Source organism: Sander lucioperca, chromosome 6, assembly GCF_008315115.2.
Source record: "Sander lucioperca isolate FBNREF2018 chromosome 6, SLUC_FBN_1.2, whole genome shotgun sequence".
NCBI lineage: Eukaryota > Metazoa > Chordata > Actinopteri > Perciformes > Percidae > Sander > Sander lucioperca.
In genome coordinates this window covers 14,971,154-14,981,735 of record NC_050178.1, presented here as the reverse complement: position 1 = coordinate 14,981,735, position 10,582 = coordinate 14,971,154, and the positions used below count along the sequence as shown (strand labels likewise).

The following is a 10,582-nucleotide window of genomic DNA, read 5'->3' as shown; positions in this document are numbered from 1 at the left end:
TACAAAACAAAAGCAACACAACAGTAGAGTTACCCTTCAACACTGTTTTTGCTTTTCCCTCCTAACTATATGTACAGATTGAACAGTATGGTGTTGACTTCCTCTCCGTCTCTTTTCTCTCTGTCTTTCCACTAGTTTGGTCGGACAGAAGTGATCTATAACACGCTGAACCCAGACTTTGTGAGGAAGTTTATCCTTGATTTCTTCTTTGAAGAGAAGCAGAACCTGCGCTTTGATGTGTAAGTGGGAACATCTCCGGCTTTTCCTTCTACAGCAGTGCTGTCTCCTTCCTTTGTGATACCGGGGACTGCCCATTTCTCCGACGCGCCATTGTTCTGACCTCTCAATAACCTGAAAAATTCCCTTTGGTCCTACAGCCCACTAGTCCGACGTCCATTTGGTGGCGAAATTACGAATCCCACTATGGCCACGCCAAGACCCGCCATACGAAGCAGCTTGATTGGTTGGGGTTAGCCATTTGACCTTGAGTTGTTAAGGTTAGGATAGCCAATTGGTCAGGGGGTTAGGACCTGTACAAATGGGGTTACGTTACCTTGCGTAAGCATGGACGTCTGGCCAATAAATGCTATTGAAGGGCGGGTCTTGGCGTGGCCATAGTGGTATTCGTAATATCGCTGGTGGACGTCGGACTAGTGGGCTGTAGGACCAAAGGGAATTTTTCGGGTTATTGAGAGGTCGGAACAATGGACCGCCCGTGGCCCTTTGCTGCATGTCATCCCCCTCTCTTTACCCCCTTTCCTGTCTTCAGCTGTCTTATGTCATAAAGGCCAAAAGCTGCAAATAGCAGCTAAATAGAATAGTTATGGAAACTATAGAAACCTTTGCTTAAAAACGTAGCAAACATTTAACCCACAGGACTGATCAGCTGTTTCCTGTCGGCGTGAAATTTGGTGATGATTGATCGTTGTTTAGGTACATTAAACCACATGAGCTTTTTTCTTCTGTTGTATCTGATGATATATAACTTTGACTTATGTTTAATTATGCCTACATATATTCATTTTAAACGTATTCCATATTGTACTATGTTATTGAGGTTATGGTGAGAGAGTTGGGGCCCTGTGTATAAGAGAGGATGCAGATGCTGGGTCTGGAACAATGACAGGAAAGGGGTCCTGATAAGTACACGTCCTGGTAAATGTGTATTCTGTCATTCTATGGCGAATAACCAGTTTAGGCACAGTCAACTAATGACCTTGGAGAGGCCTACAGGAAACCTATGTTCAACAGTGTATGGGAACATGTTTGTTATAAGATTATGCTATGAGGTTGATTACATTAGCAGAGGGGCCCCAGGAACACACATACACCCTCCCACTTTAGGTCATACAATGCATAGAATATATACCCTGTGTTAACAGCAGAACTTCAGAACGACTTTTTGGAAGAATTCGCGTTGGTCGTTCTCCAAGCTCTCTGCAGGAGTTTGTAAAATTGATGCTGAATCTTTGTTTGTAATAAACCTTTTTATAATCAAGAACAGTGTCGGCGGATTCCTCTTCATACAGCATCACAGCATTACTATTTAAGACACCACACTTCGCCATAGGCGCCAATGAAGAAGAAAACGTTAACGTGAGATAAATTCTATAATCGTTGGATTTCAGTTTAGTTTTTTTGACAGGCTTAAGTGTTCATGACAAGATATGGCCATGAGAAATTTGGTGATAATCGATCGTTGCTTAGGTACACTAAACCACGTTAAGCTTTTTCACGTTAAGCGTTTTACAATGTCCCGTTCATTGGAGTGATTGTCCAGTTTTTACTAAGCTACCTGCTATAGCTCAATAAACTCCCCACTGGAAGGGTTTCAGGACAAGTACGGCGGATACAACTCGAGTCACTTCATGAACTTTTATTGCGCACACATACACAGTAAGCATCCACACACTAGGTAGCCTGACTGCTACCGCTATGCTAGCCTGTCAGCTTGATAATTAGTGACGTTAGTAAGTTAAGTTAGGTTGTAAACCTGCAACGAAAACACAAACACAAAACCCAGAATTAACCAATGAAATTACACAATCATGTGATATTAATTCTTGATTTGAATTACTAGCAAACTGCTAGTTTATAGTCACTCACCGGCAAGGCGTACCAGTCCTGACCCTCAATTGAATGAAAATGAAACCTAAAGGCGAGCCGCCTGCGCACTATGACTAATTAAGCAGACACACGGTCTGGTGACCAGGAATGATAATAAAACAAACCTGTAACCTGGTATGATTATAACATATATGAAATATAACATAAAATATGCCTGCATTTGGAATAAGGTGGTATATGTACACACTTATTTCCTCAAATACCCCAGAACATAATCATAACATCCATCACTTTTAATATATATATATATATAAATAAAACAATAGTTATAACTGCTGGAAAGTTCTACACCTCCCACTTGGCCCACTGATTCTAGAATCCAAGTAGGCCACCATAACCAACAGTTAAACTTCTAGATATGAAATTCTCCCCATGACCACGCATATAACATTGCATTCTTGGATATGAACGTCTATGTCCATCCATCCATCTTCTTCCGCTTATCCGGTAACGGGTCGCGGGGGTAGCAGCTCCAGCAGGGGACCCCAAACTTCCCTTTCCCGAGCCACATTAACCAGCTCCGACTGGGGGATCCCGAGGCGTTCCCAGGCCAGGTTGGAGATATAATCCCTCCACCTAGTCCTGGGTCTTCCCCGAGGCCTCCTCCCAGTTGGACGTACCTGGAACACCTCCCTAGGGAGGCGCTCAGGGGGCATCCTTACCAGATGCCCGAACCACCTCAACTGGCTCCTTTCGACGCGAAGGAGCAGCGGCTCTACTCCGAGCTCCTCACGGATGACTGAGCTTCTCACCCTATCTCTAAGGGAGACGCCAGCCACCCTCCTGAGGAAACCCATTTCGGCCGCTTGTACCCTGGATCTCGTTCTTTCGGTCATGACCCAGCCTTCATGACCATAGGTGAGGGTAGGAACGAAAAACTGACCGGTAGATTGAGAGCTTTGCCTTCTGGCTCAGCTCTCTTTTTGTCACAACGGTGCGATAAATTCAGTGTAATACCGCACCCGCTGCGCCGATTCTCCGACCAATCTCCCGCTCCATTGTCCCCTCACTCGCGAACAATACCCCAAGGTACTTGAACTCCTTCACTTGGGGTAAAGACTCATTCCCTACCTGGAGAAGGCACTCCATCGGTTTCCTGCTGAGAACCATTGCCTCAGATTTAGAGGTGCTGATACTCATCCCAGCCGCTTCACATTCGGCTGCGAACCGATCCAGTGAGTGCTGAAGGTCACAGGCCGACGATGCCATCAGGACCACATCATCCGCAAAAAGCAGCGATGAGATCCCCAGCTCACCAAACTGCAACCCCTCTCCACCCCGACTACGCCTCGATATCCTGTCCATAAATACTACAAACAGGATTGGTGACAAAGCGCAGCCCTGGCGGAGGCCAACTCTCACCTGAAACGAGTCCGACTTACTGCCGAGAACTCGGACACAGCTCTCGCTTTGGTCGTACGTCGAGATGGGATGGCCCTGAGAAGGGAACCCCTCACCCCATACTCCCGCAGCACCTCCCACAGTATCTCCCGGGGGACCCGGTCATATGCCTTCTCCAGATCCACAGAGCACATGTAGACCAGTTGGGCATACTCCCAGGCTCCCTCCAGGATCCTTGCGAGAGTAAAGATCTGGTCCGTTGTTCCACGACCAGGACGGAATCCGCATTGTTCCTCTTCAACCTGAGGTTCGACTATCGACCGAACCCTCCTTTCCAGCACCTTGGAGTAGACTTTACCGGGGAGGCTGAGAAGTGTGATACCCCTGTAATTGGCACACACCCTCTGGTCCCCCTTTTCCACCAGGGAAATTGACGACAATCCCCCATCATCCTCCAGCTCTGCCTCTACCATAGAGGGCGTATTAGTTGGATTTAAGAGTTCCTCAAAGTGCTCCTTCCACCGCCCTATTACCTCCTCAGTTGAGGTCAACAGCGTCCCATCCTTACTGTACACAGCTTGGATGGTTCCCCGCTTCCCCCTCCTGAGGTGGCGAACGGTTTTCCAAAAGCACCTTGGTGCCGACCGAAAGTCCTTCTCCATGTCTTCTCCGAACCTCTCCCACACCCACTGCTTTGCCTGTTTCACGGCAGAGGCTGCAGCCCTTCGGGCCCTTCGGTACCTTGCAACTGCCTCCGGAGTCCTCTGGGATAACATATCCCGGAAAGACTCCTTCTTCTGTCGGATGGCTTCCCTGACCACCGGTGTCCACCACGGTGTTCGTGGGTTACCGCCCCTTGAGGCACCTAAGACCCTAAGACCACAGCTCCCCGCCGCAGCTTCAGCAATGGAAACTTTGAACATTGTCCACTCGGGTTCAATGCCCCCAGCCTCCACAGGGATGCACGTAAAGCTCCGCCGGAGGTGTGAGTTGAAAGTCTGTCGGACAGGGGCCTCCTCCAGACGTTCCCAATTTACCCGCACTACCCGTTTGGGCTTACCAGGTCTGTCCAGAGTCTTCCCACACCCTCTGACCCAACTCACCACCAGATGGTGATCAGTTGACAGCTCTGCCCCTCTCTTCACCCGAGTGTCCAAAACATACGGCCTCAGATCAGATGAAACGATTATAAAATTGATCATTGACCTTTGGCCTAGTCAATGGTACCAAGTACACTTATGAGCATCCCTATGTTCGAACATGGTGTTCGTTATAGACAATCCATGACTAGCACAGAAGTCCAACAACAAACAACCACTCTGGTTTAGATCAGGGAGGCCGTTCCTCCCAATCATGTCTCTCCATGTGTCTCCATCATTTCCCACGTGCGCGTTGAAGTCCCCCAGCAGAACATCTATGTAACAACATGAATAACTATAGGTTCAAGGCAGTTTTAATGTCCATAAACAACACACATTGTCCTTGTTGACATTATGAACTCCTTCACTGAAACACACCACCAGTCTCCGGGAGGATGGTAGGGGGGGGGTCTTGATCCTTCACCGAAACACACCATGGTGGGGATCCCCTACTGTCCTTTACCAACCGAAACACACCATGGTGGGGAAGTCTTTTCTTGCTCCTCCACTGGAAGCAGAACCACCAACCTCCTAACGTCCCTGTGGAGGATGGTGGAGGGATAGTTCTCCACACCTCGGCTTCTCTTGGGCTGTCCGCCGAAAACTGGACAGCTTCGACATGCTCTTACCCTCACATCTCATACCATGCCCTTCACGTCAGGACACACCTCCACGACTCAACCCAGCCTGAACTGGCCCCTCAGCGCGTTCTGGTCAGCTAACCACACCCGGTCCCCCGCTGCAACGTTCCTAGCAGGCACCTGCCACTTCTGATGGATGTAGAGGCCCGACCCGCCAGCTGGCTCCAACGCTTCCAGAACTTGTCGACCTCGATCTGGATTGCTCTGAGACGCATGACAGGGTAAGTTGGATACTCAAACCCTCGGGAGTCCCCACTGGGTCCTGCGCGACCGAGCAGAAGAGAGTTGGGAGTGATGACTTCCACGGCCTCATCTTGTACCTGGGCTCTGGCACCGATTGGTCTCTCATTTGACAGGTTAGCCGCCAGGTACAGGAGGGTCTGGAACTCCAGCGGTGTCAGGTTACCTTCTTTGCCAACACTGCTTAACGCTCTCTTGAGTACACGGACAGCTGCCTCAGCTGCCCCATTTCAGTGGGGAGAGTCCGCTGGGTGAAACACCCACATCCAGTCGGTTCCTACAGCTGCTGCCTTCTTCTGGACCTGATCCTTGTTGATGCTACTTAGGAACTCATAAAGCTCCTGTAATACTGGCTTGGCACCTACAAAGTTTGTCCCTTGATCCGACCAGAGCTTTCTTGGGTGACCCCTGAGAGCTGTGAAGGGCTGGCATGCTTTCGAACTGCACCTTGTTGGATCCACTTGGTCTATGAGCGTGGCTCCCCACAGCGTCTCCGTTTCTTTGGTCTCAGTTGAGGTCAATTTCCTCCCATTTTCTGAGGACACTGGAGCCATGCTAACTCCATCTGTGACTATTGGAGTTTCACCACCAGGACTGTCAGGGCTTAACAACTTCTTGGCTTGAGCTCTGGTGAGGACTGCCGAAAAGGCCTTTCTCTGGAGTTTACTCACCATCTCCCTAGCATCAGCTGCCACTTCTGAAGCGGACTTCATGGGCCAATCCTCGACTGGACTTGACAGGAACTTGGGACCTTTCTGCCATGCAGAGTTCTCACCCAGCAGTTCAGGAGAGCACCCCCTCGTGACTAGATTGGCAATGTTGACCTCGCCTGGTATCCACCACCAGTCAGTTACGGGCTCAGCCTTCTGAATCTTGGTTAGTGAAGGCTGTGAGGCTCCTGTGGAACTTGATGCTACTCAGACGAGCGTACTCCTTGAACAGTTCAATTGCCTTTCCTTTGAGCCCGTCAGACAGAGGTTCATCCCAGGTGTCTTTAGTAAGCTTGCCAGCTTCCTGGAAGGCTCTTCTCACAAGGATCACTCCTTTCTGTTTCACAGGTGTTGCTAGACCAATCGGGTCATACAGCCCGGCGATCTGGCTCAGTAGAACACGACGAGTCAGTAGGTTTGGTGTCTTTACTTCCACTTCTTCTTCAGTGAGGTCAATCTCAGTTCTCATCTTCTTCCTTCTGGAGAAGTTGATGGAGACCATCACAAAGAGTTTGTCCTCTTGCACAAGGTAACCAACCCCCAGGGCTTTGTTATCTTCCTCCCTTAACTGGTTGGGCAACATCAGAGTCACTGGCTTACTGGTAGAAGCCTCCTACTTTCAGTATCTTCTCCACTCCCTCTAGGATCTTGTCTAGACAGTGTGGGTCATTGTGGGACGTGAGGAGGTCATCGACGTAGGAATCTTCCTCGATGACTCTTCTTTCCTCCTTCATTTAAGAGAACTGGGGCAACCTCGCGGTCTCTCGCATGACAACCTGAGCAATACACCCCACTGGTTTGTCTCCCATGTTCACCCTCACGACAGCATAATCCTCAATCTCATCTTTCGGTGAGTCTCTCCATAGGAACCGATGCACATGGACCTCTTGTTCCTCCAGCCATACCGAATTATACATCTTGGTGATGTCTCCGATGGCTGCATGTTCTCCTTCCCGGAATCTGAGGAGCACTGCTCTGATGGGATTTAGGACGCTTGGGCCTTTGAGCAAAATGCTGTTCATGCTCACCCCTCTGAACTCCTGGCTGCTATTCCAGACGAGTCGCACCGGCGTAGTCACTGAGTGGGGATTTGGTGCGGTTAGGTGGCTCAACCACCACACGCCACCATTCCAGATGTCCATTGCATCCTTAGTGAGCTTAACAGCAGCTCCCCTCCCCACCATCTCATGAACTTGCCTCATGTAAGCTTCTTTCCACAGGGGGTCTTTCATGAGCCGCTTCTCAGCCCTCAGGAACGTTGCTTCCACAGCCTTTCGGTTGTTGGGAAGAGAGGCTGGGTTTTCCTTCCAGGGGTACTTCGCATCCCAGTGTGGCTGGTCGCTGTGGGTGTCACTCTCTCTGAAGGTTTGACCTGTCCTTATTATCTCCAGCTCTCTCTCGTCAGCCAGGGACATCTCCTTTCCTCCCGGTGGGCACTTTCCACAGCGACACCCCCCACAGGTAGGGTCACAGGCAGCACCGATGCTATCCCATTTTAGCCACTTAAGGATCAGTTTATTGCATGCTGCTGCCGTTCGAACTTCCACACTGCTTTCTTGCTCCAAATGGCTTCCTGGCCTTCTCACAAAGTGTTCTTCAACTTTGACGGCTACCGTCCTCATGGAGTGTGCAAAGTGCGTCTCCGACTGCCATGTGGTCACCTCCACTTCTTCGAAGAGGTCTGGATGCACACCACTCACGATCTTGCCTAGAGGACCGTCCTACAACACCAGGTCGCCGACCCTTTGCAGTCTTTGTGGAGCTAATCGGCCTTCTCGAGTACTGATCAATAGATTGATCTTCTCTGGGTGGGCCAGTTCTCCCGGCTTAGCTTCAGGGAAAAACTGCTCCAGCCGCTCCGATCTCACCACTCGATCCACTTTGGCGATGTCTTCCATCCTGTAGCAGATCATCTCGTGGAACTTCATGGTTCTTCGTGAGGTCCACACTTTTATTGTCACAAGATACCTTTTTGTATCAACTTTCACCTTCATCATGCCGACACCATACACGACAAGGGAGATTGGTTCACCTGTCAGTCCGAGTCTTTCTGCAGCTTGGTGCGTAATGTAATTAGTGTCAGAAGCGAGATCGACCAAGGCTCCAAGGTTGTCTCCTCTCTTTGCCGTGACAGCTACGAGCATCATGAGGACTGGATGTTCTTTCAAGCCACTCTGTTCTATCAGACCCTTGCCAGAACACACTGTCAATGTTGCCTTGTTAGTACAGGCTCTGCAGACAGCCTTCAACTGGTGGGGAGTCAGTCCCAACTCGGCGAACACAGCCTCTTGCTCCTCTGTTGGACCATGAGGTCTCCTCTTTTCCTCTGCTTTGTTTTCCCTCTTAGCAGCATCCTTCTTTGTTGATGCCTTAGGGCAGAGGAAATAGTGGTGATCAACCGGAGTGTCGCCTTTCTTACACTCCTCCTTACGACAGAGGAACTTTGGAGTGCAGGCACTGTTGACCCCGTGAACATCCAGGCACTTTGTACATGCTTTTGCCTTTTTCACCTGAGCTTTCTTCTCTGACAGAGTGGCCTTTCTGAAAGTTTTACAGCGAAACAGTTTACCTCCATGTTCTTCATCGCCACACACAGCACATGGTAACTGCTTGGAGTCTCTTTTGACTTCACTTGCTGTAGTCTTAGTGAATGACTTCTTTTCTCTCCATTTGTCACTTGGTTTCTCCCGGTAGCTTGGTCTCTCAGGAGCATTTGCAGGCCATGGCTTGCCGGGCAGCAACTGCTCCAACCTCACAAGCAACGACTTTTGGTCTTCCAGGAACAGCAAGAGCCTGTCGAAACGGTTTCCTGGGTGGACGTTGTTAACAGGGTTTCTCACACACATGAGCCACTCTCTTTTCATGACATCAGGGAGTTTACTCTCTAAAGACTGAATCACTAGCTGATTCTGTATAGCGTCTGCGCACCCCAGGTCTGTGAGGTCCAATGCTGCCTTCTCCACTGCTAGGATCAACTCTGTCTCAATTAAGCAGACACACAGTCTGGTGACCAGGAATGATAATAAAACAAACCTGTAACCTGGTATGATTATAACTAGGGGTGCACCGATCCGATATTAAGATCGGATATCGGCCCCGATATTGACAAAATAGCTGGATTGGAAAAATTAACAGATCCATGGGCCGATCCAATTTTAATTTTTTTTTTCCTCCGTCGCAGCACTGGGACCCCTGTTAACTGTGTACCCTTCTCACTCATGGTAGTAACTTTATAACACAACAATTAATAACCCACAACTAACTTTCTTTAAAAGGATAAAACACCATAGCACATAACAATTTGTGACTTAAACAGTTTCTAACACTAATAATTTTACATTTACAAATGTAGCTACACCGCTGAACGGCATGTTGGGTAACATTATAGCTGCTAGCTAGCCAGGTAGCATAACAGTCTGTTAAGCTGGGAGAGGCTCCGGTCACTACTGCACTTTCAAGAACAGAGAAGAAAGTTAGAGGATGAAGAAAGACCGGAGATACACCAGAACAACGTATGCTCAAGAGAGGAGCCATCTGTTGTTGCAAGGTTTTTTGTTTCTAAAAAATCGGACATAATTTAGCCACTGTTGCTGCCTGTCGCTCTAACGTTACTCGGCCGTACTAGTTAACGTTACCGTGCTAACATTACAGTGCTAACGTGAAAGACTTGTCACTTAAAGCATGCAGCGGAGCAACATTATGAACGCAATCCAACTATGGTCCCGCTACAGACCGTTGAGAAAGACGAGTTCAGAGCAATGATTGAAACACTGGATTTAAGATGTCTTGCCTCGCTGAAATATATGCGCCAACCTACTAACATTATTCAAACAGCGAAGGAGGCTGACAGCGGAGCTACGTTCAGTCGCCCACTACAACCACACTACAACCTAACTTACCTGTGGCCAAGGTAGTGTTCATACAACTAGCTTACAACTATTTTGTTTTGAAAGGGAAACAATGTTAAAGTTGTTTGTATGTGTATTCATTCGATTTGAGTTTATTTTACTACTTTGCAGTTTGCAGAAAAAAAAATAGTTTAGATTCTGTAATTGTTTCATGGATTCTCCTTCATATAACGTTATTGTATAATGTTGATGAGCCAAGCAACCCCTTTAGTAATCAAAGCTTTTAGTAAACATGACATTAAAATGTTTTTGTGATATTCTATGTACTCTTGACAGTAGAATAAGCCATTATAAACCTATATAAAGGCCCATTATTGTTATTTATTTTAATTTATTTTAAGAAGTTTGATTACATTATATTTTTGATTTGAATGCACAATTGTTTTTTAAATAACAAATAAATAAGAATTCAATACATTACATTATCTATGTTATTTGGTCTTAGTTAGGAAAGTAATGTTTAGTTAGGAAAGTCT

At 48.0% G+C, this 10,582-nt stretch overlaps 1 protein-coding gene and 1 long non-coding RNA gene across 2 annotated transcripts in view; one reads left to right on the top strand and one right to left on the bottom strand.

Annotated features, from left to right (window-relative positions):
- LOC116059772 (copine-9-like) overlaps positions 1-10,582 on the top strand; it is a 310,601-nt gene that overhangs the window by 115,049 nt on the left and 184,970 nt on the right. The window contains exon 4 of the mRNA XM_031313026.2: positions 136-239. Coding sequence (XP_031168886.1) covers positions 136-239 — 104 coding nt within the window. The remainder of the gene's footprint in view (positions 1-135; positions 240-10,582) is intronic.
- LOC118495242 lies at positions 2,068-4,983 on the bottom strand. Its single transcript, XR_004897562.1, has 2 exons — positions 4,881-4,983; positions 2,068-2,539 (listed from the first exon to the last, which is right to left on the bottom strand). It is a non-coding gene; the product is annotated as an uncharacterized LOC118495242 (long non-coding RNA).